The sequence below is a fragment of the Aethalodelphis obliquidens genome, unplaced genomic scaffold (assembly GCF_003676395.1).
Source record: "Aethalodelphis obliquidens isolate GAN/ISIS:26980383/991018 unplaced genomic scaffold, ASM367639v1 scaffold63, whole genome shotgun sequence".
Taxonomy (NCBI): Eukaryota; Metazoa; Chordata; class Mammalia; order Artiodactyla; family Delphinidae; genus Aethalodelphis; species Aethalodelphis obliquidens.
The window spans coordinates 7,563,745-7,591,292 of NW_020838007.1; the positions used below are offsets into that span (position 1 = coordinate 7,563,745).

General features: G+C 40.4%; 1 protein-coding gene across 2 annotated transcripts in view; it reads left to right on the forward strand.

Annotated features, from left to right (window-relative positions):
* L3MBTL4 (L3MBTL histone methyl-lysine binding protein 4) overlaps positions 1-27,548 on the forward strand; it is a 300,018-nt gene that overhangs the window by 49,944 nt on the left and 222,526 nt on the right. For both annotated transcript variants that reach the window (XM_027088566.1, XM_027088565.1), the window contains exons 4-8: positions 17,982-18,086; positions 19,133-19,268; positions 21,021-21,112; positions 22,598-22,752; positions 23,836-23,912. In XM_027088566.1, the coding sequence (XP_026944367.1) occupies positions 17,982-18,086; positions 19,133-19,268; positions 21,021-21,112; positions 22,598-22,752; positions 23,836-23,912 (565 nt within the window). The remainder of the gene's footprint in view (positions 1-17,981; positions 18,087-19,132; positions 19,269-21,020; positions 21,113-22,597; positions 22,753-23,835; positions 23,913-27,548) is intronic.

Genomic DNA, 27,548 nt, shown 5'->3' on the forward strand with positions numbered 1-27,548 from the left:
GCCCTGCTCCCCGGCCCTGTTCCCCAGGACCTGCTCCCCGGCCCCTGCTCCCCGGGCCCTGCTCCCTGGCCCTGCTCCCCGGGCCTGCTCCCTGGGCCCTGCTCCCCGGCCCTGCTCCCCGGGCCCTGCTCCCCAGGCCCTGCTCTCTAGGCTCTTCTCCCCGGGCCTGCTCTCCGGGCATACTCCCGGCAGGACTTGCCTGGATGGACATGGAGACGCCCTTAGCTGCCCTCTGTTGGCACCTGGACTGCCAGCCGAGGTGTCATTATCTCCATGGCCCAACCCGCACACCTTGGGGTGTGTGGCCAGGCTACAGCCCACCCACCATCGGAGCTTCATCTAAAATCCTAACGTTGGCAGGTACTGGCCTTCCAGCCTCTCCCTGTTACCCTCACACTTGAAGACATACTGACTTCCTTCATGAGGAAGAGCAGAGGTATTTTCCCCAGGTGACCTCCTTCGTCTCCTCAGCGAGGCAGAGTTACTGTCCAGACTTCCAGACTCAGGGTGCCTGCCTGTCCTCCTGTGGCTCCCTCAGTGCCACCTGCACCCCTGACGCTCCACGCTCCGGGCTCTGCACTGCCCCCCACCCCTCCGGCTGTCCGTGACCGTCTGTTAGATGATTTCAGAAAGAAATGCTTTGTGTCCTGATAAGGAAACCCCAGCCAGCTGTAGGATGATGGGCGGAGGGTAGCCGGTGAGAAAAGACTCCTTCCTAACTTATCTCCTGCCGGTCCCGAATACAAGGCACCTTGTGCAGACTCATTCCCACTGTCTGTCCTTCCTTACTTCAAGTCCTCGCGGGAGCAGTGAGTTTAACTCACCCTCTCCCTAAATTTAACTTTTTCACCCAGACCTGAAGTATATTTAAACCTCTAATTTTTCTAAATATGCCAGTACGTTAAATCGAATCTGAAAAATGTGTGTGTGTGTTTTGTTTTCAGTAAAGCCTGGATTTGTGTGTAGTTCCGCAGTGCAGAAAGATGCTGCCGTGAACCTTCACATTTGGTGTAACTCCGTGTGGAACTATTTGAGAAAGCTAGACCCTTTCCAACCAAAACAGTTCAGTCAGGTGTCAGGTTTTCTGTGCTTTGAACATGTTTCCAAAGTACTTGATAATCACTGAGCTCCCCTTCAGAGTTTTAATGTAGATCCGTCTTAGCTAACACTTTAAATATTAGTCACGAGCCCTGTGATGACCATGCATGGCTTTATAAGCTGTAATGAAATTCCTCATTATATTGTGAACTTGGGTATGCGGAGGATCACATGACAGCCTCAGTTCATATGCTTTTTAAAAAATTCGCCTCAAGTGTGCTTGTCTAGCTACCCGTTTGTTTTTGTCTTCTATATGTATTGTGTTGTCCCCCAGTTTTAAGATAACTTCGTTGGTGTTTAACAATACTCCCCCAGAAAAACCAAACATGTTTTGAAAACAGTTATACTCAGATGTTTGGTTGGGGTTTAAAACACAAGACACGTATCAAGGGCAGGGAAAGAAGTGTGTTTGCAGACCAGAATGTGGCCTTACACCACGCAGTCATTTAAGCCGATTGCTTGCTGGGACTCTGAAGAACAGAGCGAATTCCCTTTTATGTTCGTTTCTCATATTCTCCAAAGCTCTCAGTTGTGGAGCAAAACTGAAGCTGCATCCTGATCTCGGGTGTCAGAGCCTTTTCCTTCTCTTGGAATCCACTCCTCTGAAACGGTGGGACTCAAAGGTCCCGGGCTGTGAAGCAGTTCAGCAGATCTGAAGCGGGGGAGCCAGACAGATCAGGCGCTTTTTGTTCTTGGGAGGGGCCTGAAGCCCCCGTCAGGGCAGCTTATCTGCATTTCCAGCTGGGAGCCCAATGTCATGTTCAGAGGAAGGGAAATTAAAAGAAGAAAGTAGTGGCGTTTAGAGTCAAGGGTAGACCGTTTCACGGCTCTTTTCCTGCAGTTAAAGGAAATTTATATTAGAAGTATCCTCATCTCTTTTCTCTGGGAGAGTTTAGTTATTCAGGAAAAAAAATACATGGGTTTATTGTTTTAGACCCTAGGTTCAGAGGATTTGTGAAATCCACTCAGTGATGGCCAATGACTTATCAGATAACTTCAAGAGTTATTTTTAAAAGTTCTCTCTGAGCAGTTCTTTATTTTATACTGTGTGGACTCTTTTTCTTTGTTCATAAAGATCTTTGTTAGACTGAAGCTGCTTAAGTTCAGCAGTATTTCACCCACTCTGATCTGTGCTTTCTTTCTGTTTCTTGGACTATAATTCAGTCAGTGGTTAGGTTAGGGTCGCTGGAGACACACACACACACGTACACACACACGCACGCGCACGCACACACACCAAACTTCTTATTATCAATAGGTCAGTGGGTTCCAGGGAAATGAGAATTTCTGCATCTGAGATTACGGTAGGATAGATTCACAAAGAAACAGTAGGAATTCCATTGACTAACTTATTAAAGTGCACTTTTGTTGTGCCATGCATTCTGTGTTCTCTGTTTGTAGGATCCTCCTGGTATAATCTTGATAGCAGTTTGGGATTCAGAATTAACCTACGAAAAATGTTCAAAATAACGAGGACGTAGTCTCTAAAATGAGAGTTTAAAACTACGCAATCAGCCATCCTTCACTGCCGTCTTAACTGAAGCTTTGCAGCCAGTTATGTTTAATTAGATAGGGGATGATTTTTCTCCATTAGCCTAACAAATAGGTGGCAAAAATAGGCATCACTTTGAAGAAGCAGAATCTGAAGCAGGTCTTGCTGCCTCACGTGTATTTCCATGATGAGCTTCTGTGTTCTGCTTATTGAAGTTTCCTAAATCGGTTATTTAGTCCGTGGCTTGATTTTTTTTTTGCGGTACGCGGACCTCTCACTGTTGTGGCCTCTCCCGTCGCGGAGCACAGGCTCCGGACGCGCAGGCTCAGTGGCCATGGCCCACGGGCCCAGCCGCTCCACAGCATGTGGGATCTTCCTGGACCAGGGCACGAACCCGTGTCCCCTGTATCGGCAGGCGGACTCTCAACCACTGCGCCACCAGGGAAGCCCCCATGGCTTGATTAATGGCAGGTTCCTATAAAGGACAGCCATGCAGCTCTTGGTCTTTTCTGGGGGGGTGAGGGGGGTTTAGCCCCTTTGAACATCTAATGTAAGCTGTTGATAATCTCCTTAGAGAAGTGCTTATATCGATTTGTGCACAAAATTTTATCTAAAATTCAGAAGGTTTCCAGAACCCTTGAATACGTCATGGACCCCACTTCTCCACCATTAAGAACAGCCACATTAAACAAGAGTACAAAACAACAGTGTGTGTGTATATGTATGTGAGTGTGTGCTGTGTGTGTATTTTTCAAGTTCTCCATTTTCTCCGTGATTAAAACAAGAGGGAGTCAGAAGGGGTTCTAATATTCTTGGTAATTTCCACTCTTAGCTTAGGTGAAAATCATAGTTTCTTGAGGAAAAAGCAAGGAAGGCATTTCATAACCTTTCATCGTGTGCAGTATTTCTTGGTGAAGACACTTCTAGGATGAAAGATTCATTGCAAGATGCCCGGGAGAACATAGAAGCTATAGTAATGCACCAGAAAGTTGGAATTGAAAAGCAGGTACAGAAGTAGAATTTTCATGAGCTGCTCATCAAGTCCTTGGAGGTCTCAGTAGATACTGATAACTTTATAAAAGTAAACATGGTCACATTTTGGAAAATACGGAGATTTCTTTCCAGCCTGAAACCTGGGTGTCAGTTGAAATTCCCCACCTTCCTCATCCTGTGCATCCAGCCAGTCAGCAGGTGGTGCCCATTTTACCTCCCAGATACGTACGGAGTCTGGCCCCTGTCCCCAGCCCCAGCTCTTGCTCTGCGTTTGGTTGAGGGCCTCATCACCATTGTTCAGGCTGTCGCAACATTCCCAAATACAATACCACTTTGCGAGTAAGCAGAGACCAGGGTTTGTATTCCAATTCCAGGTTTTTACTGACTAGCTGGGCCAATGGGGCAATTTGTGAACCTCTCTGAGCCTCTGTTTCCTTGTAGGTGACGTGGGGATTGTAACAGTCCCAGTGCAGGGTTGCTAAGGCTTAAACGAGCTGAGTTAGGTGCTATACGTGGTACATGGCCAATTCTTAATTATTAGTAGATATTAAAAGCCTCCTTTCCCATCTTTTCTACCTCTAATTTTACTACATTTCTAATTAATTCTCCACATTGCCACTAACAAGATCTTAATAAAATACAATAATGTTTTTTTTTCTTCCCAGTGACTAAAAGCTTTTGCTACTACTTCATTGGCTAAGGATAAACTAAAAGGTCCTTAACAAACCATACAAAGCTTTTCGTGACCTGGGTCCTGCCTGTTTGCCTAGTGTCTTCATCACTTGATCGTGTGTGTGTATTGATCTTTTTAAAAAACTTAGAATGCCGTTAGAAATTCTAACAAGACAGAAGAGTCTAAAAATAAAAGGCTTTCTCTCTCTGTCAGTTCCCTGCTCTAGGTGAACCACTCAAAATAATGTGATGTTTGTCCCTCCAGATCTGTATAGTGTAGTTATGTAGATATGTGAATAGTGTCCGTATAAATGGTTGCGTGTTCCTCGTCTGTTACCTGCTTTATATTTATCAGTACCTCATGGCCATCATGCTGCCTCAGCAGGTCCGGGTCTGTGGCTTGCTTTTATCTGATAGCTGTACTGAATTCTGTTGAACTGTGTCTAATTTCTCTCCATCTAAAATTATTTTTATATGTGCTGTTGTGGTGAGAATATAATTCCATTTTCCTCCCCAGATGGATAGTCACGGGTCCTGATGCCATGTGTCCTTACTCTCCTGATTGATCCTATAGTAAATTCCTGCACATAGGGTCTGGCATTCAACATGGCACTGTTTTCAAACTTCTGGCATCTGGGGATCATCTGTTGGTCATGTAGCACATACTCAGACCTCCAGTTTTTAATATCTAAAAAAGCTCATCCCAAGTTTTCACTGTAAAATAAAAGCTTAAAAATTACGATGTCTTTAGTGTTGCCTATAACCTTTCAGAATGACCTCCCATAGTGACTAACCGCCCGTTAAAAACAGACACACACTGTGATCTCAGGCACATTACATAACCACTGGTGGCCCAGTTTCATCATCTGGAGAATGTACGCTTACTTCATAGGGTTTTTCTTGATGATTTAATGAGTTAATGTTTGTAAAGTGCTTAGAACAGGGTGTGGCCCAGTTCTGTGCTGCACAAGGGCTTGTAGCATAGAAGGCCCCTGTATATGGCTCGATGAAGGGTAGCTCAGCTCTGTAACCGTCCTTGTCGTTCTTTCCTCTTCATTTCTGTTTAGTGAGAAAGTTGCATCGAACCATTCCTAGGTTTTTGGCTGTGACAGCAAGTGTTAGTGGTTCTTCAGATACATGTGGATTGTCCTGGATATTCAGATTGAACATGAACCCAGACTCGTTTTGTTTTATCAAATGCTATGTTGACACAAACTATGCTCAAAACCTGGTAGGTGAGTCTCTCTGCTTCAGAGAGAGCTGCAAATGCATTTTGTAACTTCCTCTTTGATTGTGTTTGTCTCTGGAAAATGTTTCTCTCATGTTCCCTTCTGCAGTATTTGAATTTTTTTTTTTTTACTCTACCAATAACCTAATTGATTTTTCCCCCATTGAGGAAAGAAAATTGTCAAGTGCTGACAAAAAGCTAAATTCCCTGTGGTCAAGCTGTTTATATCACAGTTTGCCTACATAAGACTTCCTGATGGCTCACCTTTCACGTTAAAAATTGTGACATTTCAGCCCTGAAGGTACACATTGAGATGATTTAAGATTTTGAAGACGTTGCTGAGATAAACCATTTAACGAGGATGCTGAACTCATGGCAGTGGTCTTTGGTGTTATAAGAAATTTCATTTTTATCGTCTGCGTGTAAAATTCCTAGGAACCTCTTTCCCTCTGACAGCCATCATGTGGGGACTGAGAACCCGCTGCCCTGTGACCCTGGCCCGGCCCTTTGCAAGCTCGCTAAAAACCTGTGCCTCACTAGCTGCGATTCCATCCCATGCCCAGTTTCTCCCATTTCTTTCAATATTGAATTGTGATCAGGGGAGTATTGTTGGCTGCCAGCTCCTGCCTGTGAATAATGTAGGATGCTTGTCGACATTCAGATGGTGTAGGCGCTCTTCTGTGGGGCACGTATATCACTGGTGCTCTGCTGGTGCTGGTGGCCACCGACCTTCTGCAGTCTGTGTAGTGGCTCAGAAATTGTCATCACAGGATCATCTCTCTGCTCTTGCAGTGGGGTTCTCAGTGATGAACAGGTATATCTACCAACTGCCCAAGAGTTGTTCCCACTGTGCACTTTTGACTTTGTCTACCCATGGAGCAAAAACCTGCTGGCACACACCCGTGAACACGATTGTATTTCATAAAGGAATTTTGCCAGTAGCCCCTCTACTTTTCTCCAGCCATGGTGTTTTGTTTTTCTTTGTTTTTTTCTAGTGCTCTGACTCATTTTATTTTAAAATAATAGTATATCATTTGTATCTACTTTTTTTTTTTTTTTTTTTTCGTAACGCGGGCCTCTCACTGTTGTGACCTCTCCCGTTGCGGAGCACAGGCTCCGGACGCACAGCCTCATCGGCCATGGCTCACGGTCCCAGCCACTCCGCGGCATGTGGGATCCTCCCAGACCGGGGCACGAACCCGTGTCCCCCTCATCGGCAGGCGGACTCTCAACCACTGCGCCACCAGGGAAGCCCTGTATCTACTTTTGATATGAGGCATGGAACTTTGAATAATCCTTCTTCTCCAACATCAGTGACAAAATTCATCAATTTTATACTAGAAAGCACTACTTTGCAACTGTTTGGAGAACAGAAAATGACAAAACAAAACAACTTCACTTCCGTACCCAGGAGCACATGGTGCTTCCCTGGAAGTGTCCTTGAAGCCTTCTGTGGCCTCAAGCCAGGTTTTGTTTTGCGTTTTGTTGCCACTCTGTCCCCTTAGTGGAACAAACAGTTGGCAGGCTTTCAGAAGACTTAGGTCCTTACTTATGCTCTGCCACTAAACTGGTGTGACCTTGAGAAAGTCTCTTAACCTCTCTGGGCTTGAGTTTATTTAGCTGTAAAAGTGGTTTTCAGGTCCACAAACCTTGTGATTTTTTATGACTGAATTTAATGGGCTTATTGTTTGCTTTAAGTGTGTGCTTCCAGTTCCCTTTTCTTCATCATAAAATATAATTTTATAAGCACAGCTCTCAATTATATTCATAAAATACAAGATTTTTAGAAAGGAAAAACATCTTAATCTGCCATGAATAAACCATCACACAGAAAAGAGATGGAAGACAGGCAGTGATATTTCTCAGTAGATGTTGCCTTTCGGATTGTTAAAACGACTGTCTTGGTTTTTGTTTGAAACCCTCCAAAGACTGCTGTGGCTGCGGGAGCCATACAGGTTCCTTGCAACATTACGTAAAAGCTCCCAAATGGTCAACTGAGAAGCCATTTTGAAATGCTGACAAGACAGACGTTGCTCATCCCAGCCTCTTGGCTGTGATTCATGGCCAGTGTCTTGCATTTGTCATTCATACGTGATCTAAGACTAGTTACTCCCCAGCCCCAATTTTACATCTTTCAGTTTTGTTAAAACATGAAAAGTGTTCTCTCCTTTTCTGCAGCTTCTTAAATCTCCTGTCGGCCTTATTATTATACTCTCCCCCGGTCTCTCCTTCCCCTTTGCTTTTCTTACCCATGTTGTGTTCATGTGTATGTATCTATGTATATGGTTGTGGTGCTTTTGGAAGTTAACTGAGACATTTCGAAGCAGTGAACAGGAGGTAGTCACACAAAACTTGTTAAATACAATCTGCTGGAAAACTGAGCAGAAGTGAGAAGAAGGCTGGGAGAGTTAAACACACACATGACATTTACTTTTGTAGAAATAAAGTATTCCTGAGAAATCATTCATTCTTGCCATTTCATTTTTGGTTTCCGTCAAATTTTTGGGTTTTGAGCTGTGAATGTAAGAAAGTTTCTAACGACATTTTGCAAGCCAATTCATAAAGATTTTAAAACAATTTCATGTCCTTATGAAAAAAAAAGCATGTACTCAAGTGTGGAAGAAGGTTGAATAAACTATGTTACGTGTACACAGTGGAGGACAGTGCAGCTTAAAAGAGAATGTGGGCAGTGGCTGTGACCTGACATGAGGTGGTTTCCAGGGGACACTAGGAAGTGAACAACGCCAATGTAAAACAGCCTGTATAATATGCTGTCTTATGTGTAAGAAGGGAGGGAAAAATAAGAAGAAATATAAACATAATTGCTTATTCTTGCAAGAAGAAACCCGGGAAGGATAAACCAGAAAAGAGTGAGGTTGGTTACCTTAAGAGGTAGAATGGGGTGGGTAGGACATGGGAAGGAGAGATACTTCTCTGAGTACCGTTTTGTAGAGCTTTAACTTTTGGAAGTACGTTAATATTCTGCATATTAAAATTGAAATAAATCATTAAGAAGTGAAAGAAAACAGAAACAAATGAACTCAGCCATATTTCAGGTGAATCCCATGATTGGACTGAAGGGAGAAAAAAGAATGAATCCAAGTAGTTTATGAACACAGTGTTTATATACCCCATTCTTGGATGGCAGAGCAGGAAGGGAAAATTGCAAACAAATCCTGAACTCTTTTTGTAGGTTTGTTTATTATAGTAGTGGGGGTAAAAGAGTTCTGAAACCGCAGGACATACACTATAGGATTTAGTACCTGAGTAAGTGTGTTGACCTTGTTAGAGGAGAAATACAAATATAGATCAAAAAAGACAGAATGAGCCCTCTGAGGATGGACTGAATTAGATGGATCTGTTTGAACTTAAGATTTATCAGATATATGTATATACATATATGTGTATACATATGTGTAAATGTTTATGTATGTGTATGTGTTTTGTATGTAACTATAGTGAAGGAATTGCAGAATGTTGTAATTGTGTGATCAAAATTAACATCACCAATGGACCAGATGTGATGTTCTTAGAAGAACACATCATCACCCATATGGCAGGCTGGCAAAACAATGCATAACCTGAATCTAATCACAGGGAAACATCAGACAAATCCAAAATAAGGAACTTTCTATTTTAAAAAATACAGGAGGGAAAACACTGTGTTCTTTTAAAATGTCAGTATTATAAAAGATAAAGAAAGGCAATGGAAAATGGTCCAGATTAAGGGAGACTAAACGGACATGTCAGTTAAATTTAATATCTGCCCTTAAACTGAATCCTATTCTGGAGGGAAAATATTATGAAGTGCATTGTTGGATAAATTGGAAAAATTGTAATATGAGTGGAAGATTAGTTAAAAGTAATGTCAAATTTACAGACGTTGATAAATGAGCTGTTGTTAACTAAGAGAACGTTCCTATTTTTAGGGAAAATAGACTGCTCTTAGGGAAAAAATTTAGTATTTAGGGGTAAAGAGCCCTCAAATGATTAAAAAATCATATGTACACGTATATGTATATGTATACATCTGGATCTGTATACACACAGACACTTGAGAGAGGGGGCAAACAGAAATGATAAAGCAAATGAGGTGGAATGTTAACAATAAATAAATCTAGGCAAAGGCTATACATGTTCTCTGTACTATTTTGTTCTTGGAACTTTCCTTTAAGTTTGACATTATTTCCAAATGAAAAGATTTTTCTCAAAAGAATAAATTACCCCTAAAATAGGCATTCGTAGATTAAGCAATCGTTAGTAGTGATTAAAAAGCAGCTCTAGATCTAATAGTACTAGATTTTAATTATCATCTTCCATTAGTATACTTATAAGTTTATTCTCAATTAAGAATAAATAAACGAGTAATGTTGAATCTTCTCAAAACTGTCTGCTCAAAGCTATTAATCATTCAGCAAGGCTATGGGAAGCAAGACCAATATTGAAGAAAATAATAAATGGGAATGAATGAGAAAGTCTTTTATGAAATAAATTCCTTTTACAATAGCAATAAGCATAAAAGGTCCATAGGAATAAATACTACAAAGTCTTATGTGAAAATTTTAAAAACATCTTGGACAATGAAAATGATTAGATTAAATAGAAAGGGAACAAGTTCCTGAATTAGAAAACTCAGCATGATAAAGATTGCTCTCCAGATAAAAAGACTCATTATAAGCAATTAAGACAATGTGACGTAGGCAAATATGCCAACAAATAGGATTAAAAGGCCAGAATTATACCCAAAGACATGTAGAAACATGATATAATAGAGGAAACTTTGCAGATCAATGAAAGTATGAACGACTCAAAAAATTTTTTTTGAATAATTTCTTTTCCATATGAAAAAATAGAGCCCTACCTCACTCCATAGAAAAAAATCAATTCCAATTGTATTGTAGATTTAAATATGAAGAATAAAAGTTTTAAAATAACACTAGGAGGAGAAATAGCTTCAAGATGGCGGAAGAGTAAGACGTGGGGATCACCTTCCTCCCCACAAATACATCAGAAATACATCTACATGTGGAACAACTCCTACAGAACACCTACAGAACGCTGGCAGAAGACCTCAGACCTCCCAAAAGGCAAGAAACACCCCACGTACCTGGGTAGGGCAAAAGAAAAAAGAAAAAACAGAGACAAAAGGATAGGGATGGGACCTGCATCAGTGGGAGGGAGCTGTGAAGCAGGAAAGGTTTCCACATCCTAGGAAGCCCCTTCACAGCGGAGATTGCGGGTGTCGGAGGGGGGAAGCTTCGGAGCCACCGAGGAGAGTGCAGCAACAGGGGTGAGGAGGGCAAAGTGGAGAGATTCCTGCACAGAGGATCGGTGCCGACCAGCACTCACCAGCCTGAGAGGCTTGTCTGCTCACCCGCCGGGATGGGTGGGGGCTGGGAGCTGAGGCTCCGGCTTCACCAGATCCCAGGGAGAGGACTGGGGTTGGCGGTGTGAACACAGCCTGAAGAAGGCTACTACGCCACAGCTAGCCGGGAGGGAGTCCGGGAAAAAGTCTGGAGCTGCCGAAGAGACAAGAGACTTTTTCTTCCCTCTTTGTTTCCTGGTGCGCGAGGAGAGGGGATTAAGAGCGCTGCTTAAAGGAGCTCCAGAGACAGGTGTAACCCGCAGCTATCAGCGCAGACCCCAGAGACGGGCATGAGACGCTATGGCTGCTGCTGCAGCCACCAAGAAACCTGTATGCAAGCACAGGTCACTATCCACACCTCCTCTCCCGGGAGGCCACCACTGCCAGGGTCCCGTGATCCAGGGACAACTTCCCTGGGAGAACGCACGGCATGCCTCAGGCTGGTGCAACGTCATGCTGGCCTCTGCTGCTGCAGGCTTGCCCCGCACTCAGTACCCCTCCCTCCCCCCAGCCTGACTGAGGCAGAGCCCCCGAATCAGCTGCTCCTTTAACCCCGTCCTGTCTGAACGAAGAACAGACGTCCTCGGGCAACCTATACAGAGAGACGGATCCAAATCGAAAGCTGAACCCCGGGAGATGTGCGAACAAAGAAGAGAAAGGGAAATTTCTCCCAGCAGCCTCAGGAGCAGTGGATTAAATCTCCACCATCAACTTGATGTACCTGCATCGGTGGAATGCCTGAATAGACAACGAATCATCCCAAATTGAGGAGGTGGACTTTGGGAGCAATGATATATATATTCTTTTCTCTTTTTCTCTTTTTGTGAGTGTGTATGTGTATGCTTTTGTGTGTGATTTTGTCTCTATAGCTTTGCTTTTACCATTTGTCCTAGGGTTCTGTCTGTGCGGGGTTTTTTTATTAAAAAATTATTTTTTCTTAATAATTTTTTTTAATTTTAATAACTTTATTTTATTTTATTTTATCGTCTTCTTTCTTTCTTTCTTTTTTTCTCCCTTTTATTCTGAGCTGTGTGGAGGACAGGCTCTTGGTGCTCCAGCCAGGCGTCAGGGTTATGCCACTGAGGTGGGAGAGCCAAGTTCAGGAAACTGGTCCACAAGAGACCTCCCAGCTCCGTGTAATATCAAACGGTGAAAATCTCCCAGAGATCTCCATCTCAACGCCAAGACCCAGCTCCACTCAACAACCAGAAAGGTACAGTGCAGGACACCCTATGCCGAACAACTAGCAAGACAGGAAAACAACCCCACCCATTAGCAGAGAGGCTGCCTAAAATCATAATAAGTCCACAGACACCCCAAACACACCACCAAACGTGGACCTGCCCACCAGAAAGACAAGATCCAGCCACATCCACCGGAACACAGGCACTAGTCCCCTCCACCAGGAAGCCTACACAACACACTAAACCAGCCTAAGCCACTGGGAACAGACACCAAAAACAACGGAAACTACGAACCTGCAGCCTGCGAAAAGGAGACCCCAAACACAGTAAGTTAAGCAAAATGAGAAGACAGAGAAACACACAGCAGATGAAGGAGCAAGGCAAAAACCTACTAGACCTAACAAATGAAGAGGAAATAGATAGTCTACCTGAAAAATAATTCAGAATAATGATAGTACAGATGATCCAAAATCTGGGAAACAGAATGGAGAAAATACAAGAAACGTTTAACAAGGACCTAGAAGAACTAAAGAGCAAAGAAACAGTGATGAACAACACAACAAATGAAATTAAAAATTCTCTAGAAGGGATCAATAGCAGAATAACTGAGGCAGAAGAACGGATAAGTGACCTGGAAGATAAAATAGTGGAAATAACTACTGCAGAGCAGAATAAAGAAAAAAGAATGAAAAGATTTCAGGACAGTCTCAGAGAACTCTGCGACAACATTAAATGCACCAATGTTCCAATTATAGGGGTCCCAGAAGAAGAAGAGAAAAAGAAAGGGACTGAGAAAATATTTGAAGAGATTATAGTTGAAAACTTCCCTAATATGGGAAAGGAAATAGTTAATCAAGTCCAGGAAGCACAGAGAGTCCCATACAGGATAAATCCAAGGAGAAATACACCAAGACATATATTAATCAAACTATCAAAAATTAAATACAAAGAAAACATATTAAAAGCAGCAAGGGAAAAACAACAAATAACACACAGGAAATCTCCATAAGGTTAACAGCTGATTTTTCAGCAGAAACTCTGCAAGCCAGAAGGGAGTGGCAGGACATATTGAAAGTGATGAAGGAGAAAAACCTACAACCAAGATTACTGTTCCCAGCAAGGATCTCATTCACATTTGATAGAGAAATTAAAAGCTTTACAGACAAGCAAAATCTAAGAGAATTCAGCACCAACAGACCAGCTTTACAACAAATTGTAAAGGAACTTCTCTAGGCAGGAAACACAAGAGAAGGAAAAGACCTACAATAATAAACCCAAAACAATTAAGAAAATGGTAATAGGAGCATACATATTGATAATTACCTTAAATGTAAATGGTTTAAATGCTCCAACCAAAAGACATAGACTGGCTGAATGGATACAAAAACAAGACCTGTACATATGCCATCTACAAGAGACCCACTTCAGACATAAGGACACATACAGACTGAAAGTGAGGGGATGGGAAAAGATATTCCATGCAAATGGAAATCAAAAGAAAGCTGGAATATCAATTCTCATATCAGACAAAATAGACTTTAAAATAAAGACTATTAAAAGAGACAAGGACACTACATAATGATCAAGCGATCAATCCAAGAAGAAGACACAACAATTGTAAATATTTATGCACCCAACATAGGAGCACCTCAATACATAAGGCAAATACTAACAGGCATAAAAGGGGAAATCGACAGTAACACAATCAGAGTAGGGGACTTTAACACCCCACTTTCACCAATAGACAGATCATCAAAAATGAAAATAAATAAGGAAACACAAGCTTTAAATAATACATTAAACAAGATGGACTTAATTGATATTTATAGGACATTCCATCTAAAAACAACAGAATACACATTCTTCTCAAGTGCTCACGGAACATTCTCCAGGATAGATATCTTGAGTCACAAATCAAGCCTTGGTAAATTTAAGAAAATTGAAATCATATCAAGTATCTTTTCTGACCACAACACTATGAGACTAGATATCAATTACAGGAAAAAAATCTGTAAGAAATACAAACACATGGGGGCTAAACAACACACTACTTAATAACCAAGAGATCACTGAAGAAATCAAAGAGGAAATCAAAAAATACCTAGAAACAAATGACAATGAAAACACAACGACCCAAAACCTATGGGATGAAGCAAAAGTAGTTCTAAGAGGGAAGTTTATAGCAATACAATCCTACCTTAAGAAACAAGAAACATCTCAAATAAACAACCTAACCTTACACCTAAAGCAATTAGAGAAAGAAAAACAAAAAAACCCCAAAATTAGCAGAAGGAAAGAAATCATAAAGATCAGATTAGAAATAAATGAGAAAGGAATGAAGGAAACGATAGCAAAGATCAATAAAACTAAAAGCTGGTTCTTTGAGAAAATAAACAGAATTGATAAACCATTAGCCAAACTCATCAAGAAAAAAAGGGAGAACACTCAAATCAATAGAATTAGAAATGAAAAAGGAGAAGTAACAACTGACACTGCAGGAATACAAAAGATCATGAGAGATTACTACAAGCAACTATATGCCAATAAAATGGACAACCCAGAAGAAATGGACAAATTCTTAGAAAAGCACAACCTTCCAAGATTGAACCAGGAAGAAATAGAAAATATGAACAGACCAATCACAAGCACTGAAATTGAGACTGTGATTAAAAATCTTCCAACAAACAAAAGCCCAGGACCAGATGGCTTTCACAGGAGAAAGAATTCTATCAAACATTTAGAGAAGAGCTAAAACCTGTCCTTCTCAAACTCTTCCACAATATAACAGAGGGAGGAACACTCCCAAACTCATTCTACGAGGCCACCATCACCCTCATACCAAAACCAGACAAAGATGTCACAAAGAAAGAAAACTACAGGCCAATATCACTGATGAACAAAGATGCAAAAATTCTCAACAAAGTACTAGCAAACAGAATCCAACAGCACATTAAAAGGATCATACACCATGATCAAGTGGGGTTTATCCTAGGAATGCAAGGATTCTTCAATATATGCAAGTCAATCAACATGATAAACCATATTAACAAATTGAAGGAGAAAAACCATATGATCATCTTGATAGATGCAGAAAAACCTTTTGACAAAATTCAACACCGATTTATGATAAAAACCCTCCAGAAAGTAGGCATAGAGGGAACTTACCTCAACATAATAAAGGCCATATATGACAAACCCACAGCTAACATCGTTCTCAGTGGTAAAAAACTGAAAGCATTTCCTGTAAGATCAGGAACAAGACAAGGATGTCCACTCTCACCACCATTATTCAACATAGTTTTGGAAGTTTTAGCAACAGCAATTAGAAGAAAAACAAATAAAAGGAATCCAAATCGGAAAAGAAGAAGTAAAGCTGTCACTGTTTGCAGATGACATAATACTATACATAGAGAATCCTAAGATGCTACCAGAAAACTACTAGAGCTAATCAATGAATTTGGTAAAGTAGCAGGATACAAAATTAATGCACAGAAATCTCTTGTATCCCTAAACACTAATGATGAAAAATATGAAGGTGAAATTAAGAAAACTCTCCTATTTACCATTGCAACAAAAAGAATAAAATATCTAGGAATAAACCTACCAAAGGAGAGAAAAAAACTGTATGCAGAAAATTATAAGACACTGATGAAAGAAATTAAAGATGATACAAACAGATGGAGAGATATACCATGTTCTTACATTGGAAGAATCAACATTGTGAAAATGACTCTACTACCCAAAGCAATCTACAGATTCAATGCAATCCCTATCAAACTACCACTGGCATTTTTCACAGAACTAGAACAAAAAATTTCACAATTTGTATGGAAACACAAAAGACCCCGAATAGCCAAAGCAATCTTGAGAAAGAAAAATGGAGCTGGAGGAATCAGGCTCCCTGACTTCAGAGTATACTACAAAGCTACAGTAATCAAGACAGTATGGTACTGGCACAAAAACAGAAATATAGATCAATGGAACAGGATAGACAGCCCAGAGGTAAACCCATGTACATATGGTCACCTTATCTTTGATAAAGGAGGCAAGAATATACAGTGGAGAAAAGACAGCCTCTTCAATAAGTGGTGCTGGGAAAACTGGACAGCTACATGTAAAAGAATGAAATTAGAACACTCCCTAACACCATACAGAAAAATAAACTCAAAATGGATTAAAGACCTAAATGCAAGTCCAGGCTCCATCAAACTCTTAAAGGAAAACATAGGCAGAACACTCTATGACATAAATCACAGCAAGATCCTTTTTGACCCACCTCCTAGAGAAATGGTAGTAAAAACAAAAATAAACAAAAAACTTAGAAGGTTTTGCACAGCAAAGGAAACCATAAACAAGATGAAAAGATAATACTCAGAATGGGAGAAAATATTTGCAAATGAAGCAACTGACAAAGGATTATTCTCCAAAACATAGAAGCAACTCATGCAGCTCAATATCAAAAAAAACCAACAACCCAATCCCAAAATGGGCAGAAGACCTAAATAGACATTTCTCCAAAGAAGATATACAGATTGCCAACAAACACATGAAAGAATGCTCAATATCCTTAATCATTAGAGACATGGAAATCAAAACTACAATGAGATATCATCTCACACTGGTCAGCGTGGCCATCATCAAAAAATCTACAAAGAAATGCTGGAGAGGATGTGGAGAAAAGGGAACCCTCTTGTACTGCTGGTGGGAATGTAAATTGATACAGCCACTACGGAGAACAGTATGGAGGTTTGTTAAAAAACTAAAAATAGAAATACCATATGACCCAGCAATCCCAGTACTGAGCATATACCCTGAGAAAACCATAATTCAAAAAGAGTCATGTACCAAAATGTTCATTGCAGCTCTATTTACAATGGCCAGGACATGGAAGCAACCTAAGTGTCCATCAAGAGATGAATGGATAAAGAAGATGTGGCACATGTATACAGTGGAATATTACTCAGCCATATAAAGGAACGAAACTGAGTTATTTGCAGTGAGGTGGATGGACCTAGAGACTGTCATGCAGAGTGAAGTAAGTCAGAAAAAGAAAAATAAATACCGTATGCTAACACATATATATGGAATCTAAAGAAGAAAAAAAAATGGTCAGAAGAACCTAGGGGCAAGACGGGAATAAAGGTGCAGACCTACTAGAGAATGGACTTGAGGATACTGGGAGGCGGAAGGGTAAGCTGGGACAAAATGAGAAAGTGGCATGGACATATATACACTACGAAACGTAAAATGGATGGAGTGGGAAGCAGCCGCATAGCACAGGGAGATTAGCTCAGTACTTTGTGACCACCTAGAGGGGGTGGGATAGGGAGCGTGGGAGGGAGGGAGATGCAAGAGGAAAGAGATATGGGGACACATGTATATGTATAACTGATTCACTTTGTCATAAAGCAGAAACTAACAGACCATTGTAAAGCAATTATACTCCAATAAAGATGTTAAAAAATAAAATAACAGTAGGAGAATATTTATGTAACTTCAGTGTTGCAAGGGATTTCATGGGCTAGATGTGCCAACTGTACAGGAAATAGCTGATATATTTTATTACGTTAAAATAAAATTCTCCACAGTCATCATAAACAACGTGAAAAGCCAAGTAAGTCACAGATTGGGAGTAAGTAACCATTAAAATCAACAAAGTATTGTGTCCAGAGTACAGGAAGAGCTCCTTCAGATCATTAAGGGAAAATGGGCAAAAGGAGTAGGTGGGGGGGTTCACAGGACATAAAGTTTGGCAGATGAACTATTTCAAAGAACGTACAACCGATCAAGCCGCCTTTGAGGGCAAAGTCTCCAAGAGCAGGCTTCTTTCTTCGGTTATATTATTGAGCTTCCAAATGTGTATGATTGTGTGCATAGAGACACCAAGTGTTTTAACATCAAACTGTGAAGATATTTCAGTGATTAATATTATATCATGAAATTTCGTAGGACCAGTCCTTTCCGGAGCGTGAAAATGGTTTTCAGGTTGGAATGAGATTAGAAGGCATTGACCCCCGTCATCCATCTGTGTTTTGTGTGCTTTCTGTAGCTGAGGTAAGACATAGTGTTACTGTCTTGGGCTAATTGCAGTGACAGGAGAGAATTTTCTAGAGAATGACGAATTTCAGTACTTTGTGTTATAAACAAGTCCAAGTACATTATGGATTTATTTTATTCAGTGATGAGTGAAGTATGTTCTTTAATGAAATTTTTTCCTTGTCTGAAGATTAATTTTCTAAGTTTCTCATTACTAGTGGTAACTCTTGATTTAATTGGTAAATAGTTTTCACCTGAGGTTGATAAAAATCAGTGAATCCCACAATGTTGCTTTTGTCTGTTAAAAGAGACAATTATTCAAGTTTTATCTGAACTAATGAGAAATGTATATGAAAAAATCCATGCTTATGAATTACATATTTATATAAATACATGAATTTTATGAAAATTATATAGGGTGAGGAGCCATTGATAAAGTAAACGGCTTATATAATATTTACTAAACATTTTATGTTATTAAATTGATAAAAGACCTCAGTATTTCGAATAACATCAAACATAGAAAACACTATTCACTTAATTTACTGAATGATTATAGTTATTGAACTTGTATAGCATGACTAGGAGATGTGTTTCACAGACTGTTTTTCTTTGTTGAGTATGCTGGGTCCATATGTTAGGTTAAGTAAGGTCATACCCATTTTGGTTTTTGCTGTGTACTTTAGGTTACACTGTTTTGGGGTATGAATCCAAGCCAGACAGCAGGAGATGGGGTTTCTGAAAGGAATATTTGCTAGGTATTGAATGAACAAATAAACAACCTTGTCGATTAATGGTTATGTAAATTGACCTCAGATTCCTAGACTGAGTAAAAGGATAGTTTTTTTGCAGAAAAATTTTTGGTACTTGAAAGATAGTGTCTAGTTTGTCAGCATTTGTCTTATCCAGATTCATCTATGAATTTGTTCTTTAAGACATTTGGATGTAAGGATTGGTTCATATATATTGATGGTGTTGACAGAATAAATGAATATTTTGTTAATTTTGTGTACACTTCAAATGCATGACTCTTAATGAACGATTGTAAACATTCCATTTTGCAGGTGTGTGGTTACCGTCTCAGACTTCATTTTGACGGTTATTTAAGCTGCTATGATTTTTGGACTAATGCTGGTTCCCCTGACATTCATCCAGTAGGGTGGTGTGAAAAGACCAAACATGAATTACACACCCCTAAGGGTAAGTCAGGAGGAAAAGACAGTCAGCTTTTTAAGGAAATACTAACAAGAGAGCCCGGTGTGAATTGATTTTCAAAATGAAAGCTTGATCCACAAAAAGCAGTAAGACTACAAGGATATCACTGTTAGAAATAAATAAATGTCTTTACAGAAAAACATCCAGGACCGTTTAGGTCAAATACTCTGAGGTGCATAGGGCAGAAGTAAAATCTCCTGAGAGCATTTTATCTCACATAAAGTCTATTAAACTTTATAAGGAATGAAGAAACGAATGTTTAAATTACAGTTGAAATAAAATATTTCACTTAATCAGTGATGCTGTACAGCGAGGAAACTTGATTCACTGTATATCATTTGTTTCAAGCAGAAATCGTGGAACGCAGGGAACTATGAAAGTGAAAAATTCACTGTTTTCTTTCGATGGGGATTAAAAGTCTCATCTTTGTCTTTTGTTATGTGGGAGAGGAACTGGGTCTGGCAGACATGACTGAAACCTTTCTTGCCTGCTGTCTGCTAGTGAGGTGAGGATTCATAGGTTGAGATGCCAGTGGGCCTGTTTCCTTGACCAGCAAATTTGTATATATAAGGTCTCCTGCTTGGGTGTTAGACTCCTGGCTGACCGTGGCAACTTCTGGAGTCACTGTATAGTCATTTTACTCTTAGGAAGCAGCTCAGGGTGTCCTCTGGGATCCACCCCTGAGGCTGGCAGCAGGATCCCCTGAGATTGCTGGGTTTCAGGGAGGTTGGAACAGGCCCCAGGCTCATTCACCCCGTGGGTGGTAGGTGTTCGTGGAGCCTTTCCTGTGTGCAGGCCCTGGAGACAGAGCAGTGAATAAAGGAAACCGTCTCCGTCTTCACGGGGCTTTCATTCCAGAGGGGAGAAGGAGGATAAACAGAGAGAAAGGTGTGTGTCTAGCGGTGACAGGCGTGGAGCGCTGAGTGGGGTCCCAGGGCTGCCCTTGCAATAAGTAAGGTGAAGACAGGCCTGGGGTGTGACATCTGACAGATGCCTGGACGGATGCACGACAGAGACAGCCAGCTGGCTCCCTGCGGAGGAGCACGTGTCAGAGCCCAGCAGCGGGTGTGGCAGACCAGTAATCACAGGAGCGCTGGAGCGAGCGGAGAGGCAAGGGCCAGGAGGGAGGAGATAAGTGAGAGGTGTCGCCGCGGCCTTGAAGGCCAGTGCAAGGAGTTTGACGTCTATTCTGTGACACTCAATCTGAGTATTTCCTGAGCCTGGTTATTTGGGCCAGCCCCACACGAGCTGCTTTAGGGCACATGGACGGGAGGGTCAGGCATTTTATTGGGAAGCCTGTAAAGACAAGGGCAGAAAGCTGGAACTGCCACGTGGCCTGGGGGACGGTTCTGTCGCCCCTGCAGTGTCTGGCTCCCCCGGGGCTGCTTACCATCAGGCCCACGCTGGCTGGCCTCGGGGACGTGACTGCTTCAGGAGGCCTGAGGGACGCAGGAGATGAGACTCCTGTCAGGCCACCAGGGTACTGATTCCATATTTGAATGAGTTTTAAACTTTGTAGGGAATGACAAGCATGGTGGGAAATCAAACTCAACAGTTTGGAATTCCATACATTAAAACAACACTGAAACAGTTTAGAGATTTTAATATAAATCTTTTGTGTCTGCTAAAGGACGTTGAATTTATGGCAGAAAACTGAGTAAGAATAGTATTGATACACTTATTATGCACATGGTTACATCTTGTGGGTATTTTGAATAATCCGTACTTTTTTTTTAGGTTATAGAAAAGATAAATTTGTTTGGATGGATTACTTGAAGGCCTGCAAATTGCAAAATGCTCCCAAGAAATTATTCAGAAACAGAAATTCTGTAAGTATTTTCTTCCATAGTATAAATCAGATTTTTACTTCAACTTAAATTTCTTAAAATTCACTATGTATTCTGTTCTATTTTAATCTTTTAAGAATCCTTAGCTTCCTATGACTTTTCTCACTACATTTGTCAGTTTCCTATGGGCATATTTGTTTTTCTTTTAAACATACAATTAAATAATTAGATGGAGAGAGTAGAAACATTTACATGTAAAGCTGGCTAAAATTTAAAATGCCTTTTAGAAGGTGTTTCTTTTTGCTTCTAGTGAGTTAGTCATTTAAATTTAGTTTGATGTTTTGAGATCTGCTGATATGCCAGGTGGACTTTGACTATACCTGGTCCAGTTGTATTTATGTGTAATGAAAAAGAGGGTGACGGTTCATATAGATTCGAAGGGTGTGTGAGGATTTGGGTGGAGCACACTCACCCTCTGTGTCCCAGCAGCCTAACAGGTGTTCAGGAGAGAAGGAGAAAAAGTCGCAGCCCCGCGTCCTCTGGGCCCCAGGTGAGGCCACACACCGTGGAGGGGTGGGAAGCCTGGAGCTAGGGAGGCCCCACCACCTGCTGGCTGTGTCCCCTGAGGACAGTCCCCACCCCCCGCCCCCTTCCCCAGGCTTCAGTGTCCTGCTCTTGAATCAGTGTTCTACAACTGTTCAACATGTTTCATAGACTCGTATCAAGGAAGAGAGTTAGAGAAATGTGAAAATGCTTTAAGAAAAGTAATGTGCTAAAGGAAACCAAAAATGAGGGTCCAGTATAGATAGTAAAGAAGTAGGGAAAAAAACCCTCTTCTAGTCCCTGGATATTGTGTGTATATTTTCTAAATCCCAGGCCTGGCTAATCATAGCTACAGGAAAAGTGGGGCTTTATCATTGTCATGTTATTATAAATCATAGCCCTTAGTATTTTTAATACTAAAAAATATGTGCAGGTACTAAAAAAAGCATTTGGTTTTTTTTTCAACTATGATTTATTTATGGATAAGCGCATGTATTCCTTAAATGTTGAGAAAGCCACTAATTTCACCACTTGATCAAAGTATAAGTGGTAATTTTAGTGCTAAAGAGCATATCTTTAAAACTTTTCCAAATAGTGGTATTTGGAAATATACCACCCATCTAAAGCCTACGGGGACCAGAGAAAATTATTTGATATTACTGTGTTCAGTAAACAGTGTATTTTAAAATTAATACAGATTATTCTATGAACTGAAGAGGGAAAATGATGATGAAAGGGGAAATAAAACCTACCTGCACAACAAAAGAGAAAAGCACAGAGTAAAAGCTCGTTTCCTGGGATTGCTTTTTTATGAACGTACACTTGGTAACAGTCTGTTGGAATATTTTTACTGGCTGGCTTCATTCTGCAGTTTAAGTGTTGATACGCTGTAGACTTTTCTGATGCTAAACATGACAGAAGTTTTGACAGTGGCTCAGTCCTGTTTGGTGTCCTGTTTCTCTTTGTGCCTCTTCCCCGTGTTAGAATGGGCCAGTGCCTAAGGAATTTCAGGTTGGAATGAAGCTGGAGGCTGTCGACAGGAAGAACCCTTCCTTGGTATGTGTGGCAACCGTAGCAGATATTGTTGGAGATCGCCTGCTAGTGCATTTTGACGATTGGGATGATAGTTACGATTACTGGTGAGACACCAATCTGCGTTGTATTTTTGTGTGTTCGTGTCTGCCGTTAAGAATTTATGTTCATTCCATGACTGTCACTGTTCTTGCTGTTCTTCTAGTAATGAACGTGAGGAACCTAGTGGCTGGCTTGTCACTACCTTCTTTTCCTCGTGAACTGTTGAATTAAAGAACCGAGAAAGTTTTTTTTCATCTCTGAGAGGTTGCCTAATGAGGCCTCATCTGAAATAATGTGACCAGTTCAGGGCAGTCCACTATATTGTGTCTAGTTTGTAAGGGAAGCATTTCTGTAAAGAGGAAGTTAAGAACTTGCAGTATTATTTTTTCCTGAAAAATGTTGGACTCAGACTGTCATATTTTTAAAACGGAAGATTCAGGGAGAATGGAGTGAATTATTTGAAAGCCTGTGAACAGAGAAAATGTATGCTCACGATGCCATTAAACTAACATTGCACGAGTTAAAAGGATTTTCTGGGTGAAAACCTGAAATATGGAAGAGGGCACGGCAAAAATAATTTTTGTGGCATCTCTTAAGAGCATATCCTGAATAATTGACAAGTCCCCGCCTGAGGCTGTGATTCTTCATGTGCACAGTGGGAGGAGGGGGGCTGTTTTCTTTTTTGAACTAAGAAGAAGAGCATGGATTAATTGCTGTATGTGTCTTAGGTAGTATAGTCTGGGTTCCTGAAAAGGAGAGGGAGGAAATTGTAGGCATGTGGAGTCTGGTCTGTCTTATTAAAATTTGGACTGGCCTATTAATATTTTCCCTTGCTGCTAGCAAGAAGTGGTAGAAGGGGTTTATTAAAATGTTCACTCTCTGGAGAGATCACTGGCAGTTCAGGTCCTAGTCAAACACTTTTTAAAGAAATACTTTTAAATTTCAAGAAGGTTAAGTAAAGGAGAAGTTTGGCCACTCAGCTTACAAAATAGAGAACTAAAATTACTTCTGTTTCTCTTAGGCTATAAAATATTTTAGCTATGCCGTAGTATTTTCCGTGTCATCTCTTAATATCTAGAATGAACATTACTCTTGGATTCTTTCTCTGGTGTTAATATGGGATCTAAAATAGAATCCTGTTTTTGCAGGTGTGACGTCAATAGTCCTTATGTTCAGCCAGTTGGTTGGTGTCAGGAGCATGGAAGAACTCTGATAGCACCCCAAGGTGAGTGGACTGGCTGGGTTCTCTTTGAAGTCATCTCTGTGTGAGTGGCAATGCCCATTCTTATTTTTGTTTATGGAAACCACATTTCAATACAAAATGTATGATAAAAATATCGTGCAAGATTCTGTGGACCATCAAGGGACCCAGATGTCTGAAATCTGCACATCCTTCCTCATAATGCAAATGGACTGTGTTTATAAAGACATATTAGTGCTATTTTTTTATCCAACGAAATGAGTGCAATCACTGTGAACTGACTTTTAAAACTAGCTATTTCCACCTATGTAATTTAACTTATTACCAATGTTAATTCATTAATTGACCATTAGGTTATTAAATATACTTAACTTTGGAGTTAAGTGTAAGAAATGTAGAAACCTAAGAAGTGAGAATTAATAATGAGGGCCTAGACTTGCCAGACCCCTTCACCAAGCCAACTTAGTGGCTCAGCTAAACACTGACATAGGGACTTTCTTGTTATTTATCTGTTTTCTCATTACAGAAATGGAATATCTCTCCATTTATTTAGTTCTTTGATTTATTTCAGTGACATTTTGTGGTTTTTCTCATATAGATCTTACATATATTTTGCTAGATTTTATAACTATTCTGTTATTTTGAGTGCTAATGTATATGGTATTGTGTTTTTAATTTCAAATTTCACTTGTTCATTGCTGGTATATAGGAAAGCAGTTGAATTTTATATGTAACCTTGTATCCTGCAACCTTGTTATAATCACTTATTGGTTCTTGGAGTTTTTTTGTTGATGCTTTTAGATATTCTACACCTCTGTGAACAAAGTTATGTTTCTTTCTTCCCAGTCAATATATTGTTTATTTCCTTTTCTTGTCTTATTGCATTAGCTAATATTTACCATGCTGTTTTTTGTTTTTGTTTTTGTTTTTTGCGGTACGCGGGCCTCTCACTGTCGCGGCCCCTCCCGCTGTGGAGCACAGGCTCCGGACGTGCAGGCCCAGCGGCCATGGCTCACAGGCCCAGCCGCTCCGTGGCACGTGGGATCCTTCCGGACTGGGGCACGAACCCGTGTCCCCTGCATCGGTAGGCGGACCCTCAACCACCGCGCCACCAGGGAAGCCCCCTACCATACTGTTTTGACCACTGTAGCTTTTTAGTCTGTTTTGAAATCTGGAAATGTGAACCCTCCAACTTTGTTCTTCTTTTTCAAGATTGCTTTGGCTGTTCGCGGCCCCTTGCAGTTCTTTATGAATTTGAGGATTGGCTTTTCCATTTCTGGAGAAATGACTATTGGGATTTTGGTAAGGGTTATGTTCAATGTAGACTTCTTTAGGGAGTGTTGCCATCTTAACAGTATTAAGTTTTCTAATCCATGAACATGGGATGTCTTTTCACTTACTTAGACCTTCTTTCATTTCTGTCAGCAGTATTTTTTAGTTTTGGGTGTACAGGTCTTTTACCTCCTTGGTTAAATTTATTGGTATTTTATTCTTTTGGATGCTGTTGTAAATGGAATTGTTTTATTTATTTATTTTTGGAATTTTTTTTATTTCTGGCATAAAGAAACACAAATGATTTCACAGTCTGCAATTTTGCTGAATTTGTTTATTAGCTCTAGTAGGTTTTTTTGTGTGGATGCTATGGGATTTTTTCATATAGAATTGTGTAGTCTATCAAAATAGTAAAGTTCCAAAAAATTCATATTTCTAATTTGAATGCCTTTAATTTTGTGTCTTGCCTAATTATGCTAGCTAGGACTTCCAGTACAGTATTGAATGTAGCAGTAAAAGTAGGCATTCTTGTCTTTTTCCTAATCTTAGGGTGAAAATATTTCGGTCTCTCACTATCAAGTATGATATTAGCTGTGGGTTTTTCATAAATGCCCCATATCATGTTAAGGAAGCTCCCTTTTACTCCTAGTTTTCTGAGCGTTTTCATCATAAAAGGGTGTTGAATTCTGTCCAGTGCTTTTTCTGCTTTTTCTGCATCTATTGAGAAGGTTGTGTGGGACTTTCTTCCCCTTTGTTTCATGGTGTATAATCCTTCTAATGTGCTGTTGAGTTCAGTTTGCTACAGTTCTGTTAAGAACTTTTGTGTCTGTATTCATAAGGGGTATTTGTTGTTTTCTTGTCATGTCTTTGGTCTGTTCTTTTCAATGCTGTAAGTGGAATTGTTTTGTTAATTTTATCTTTGGATTGTTCATTGCTACTTGGTAGAAATACAATTGATTTTTGTGCAATGACCTTATACTCTGAATTCATTTATTTGCTCTAATGTGTGTGTGTGTGTGTGTGTGTGTGTGTTACTTAGGATTTTCTATATGCAAAATTATGTCATCTATAAGTAAAGATACTTTCACTTCTTCCTTTCCGATCTGAATACATTTTCTTTCTTTCCTGAATCCTCTGTCTAGACCTCCCAGTGCATGCTGAACAATAGTGGCAGGATCAGATATGCTTTTCTTGTTCCTGATCCTAGGGGAACACTTCGTCTTTGCACATTAAACATGATGTTTGCTGTGAGCTTTTCGTGGATGCCCTTTATCAGAGTGAGGAAGGTCTCTTCTATTCCTAGTTGTTTTATCATGAAAGGGTCGTCCTTTATTCTATTAATATGGTTTTATTATATTTATTACTTTCTATATGTTGAAACAATCTTGTCTTCTTGGGATAAATCTCGTGTGTGTGTGTGTGTGTGTGTGTGTGTGTGTGTGTGTATAAATATATTTTTTCTTACATGTTGCTGCACTACTTGGTTAGCTAATATTTTATTGAGGAATTTTGTGTCCGTACTCATAAAGTCATCTACCCTTTTTTTTTAATGCATTGCTTTAAAAAAAAAATTATTTATTTATTTGGTTGCACCAGGTCTTAGTTGTGGCAGGAAGGCTCCTTAGTTGCGGTTCCAGGGCTCCTTAGTTGTGGCATGTGAACTCTTAGTTGCAGCATACATGTGGGATCTAGTTCCCTGACCAAGGGTCAAACCCAGGCTGCCTGCATTGGGAGCGTGGAGTCTTATCCACTGCGCCACCAGGGAAGTCCCAAAGTCATCTACTCTTTTAAAATGTTTTTATTCCTATTAGAGTATCTAAAGCTGCTCTGAGTGCTAAGGAAAAACAGGATGAACAGTAAGTCAAGAAGTTTGGTTATTTAAAACCTTAATCCATCATATGATTACTCGTCTTCAGTGGGGACTCAACCATGTTAGAAAGGGGTCCCCTCTTATGGTGCTGCAGGGTGTTGGCCCTGCACAGTGGCCTTCACTGAATGCCAGGAAGCTTCCCATTTGGTTTGGGAAGTAAATGTAAAATGAAAATTCAAGCAGATTAGCCACTTAATCAAGGTATGATCAAGAGAGTGGAGTGTAATGAAAATATATGCAAAGGAGCTGTGAGTAACAATTGGGTGAAGGCAGTTAAAGCTGAGCAATAAACGAAATTGCTTAAAGCTCGTGATGAGTCGTGATCCTGCTGACCTCTAGGTTTGTGGGAAAGCACGAGTGCACCAGAGATGTTAGTCCCTGGTTAGATGCACAAGAGAGGAAAGGCTTGAGGCCATGGGGTAGAAGGAGGCCTGAGGCAGGATAATAGAATGCTGTGCACTCAGATAGTTCACAAATGGGAATTAAACATGAGATTTTAAAAGAAAAGCCTACCAACC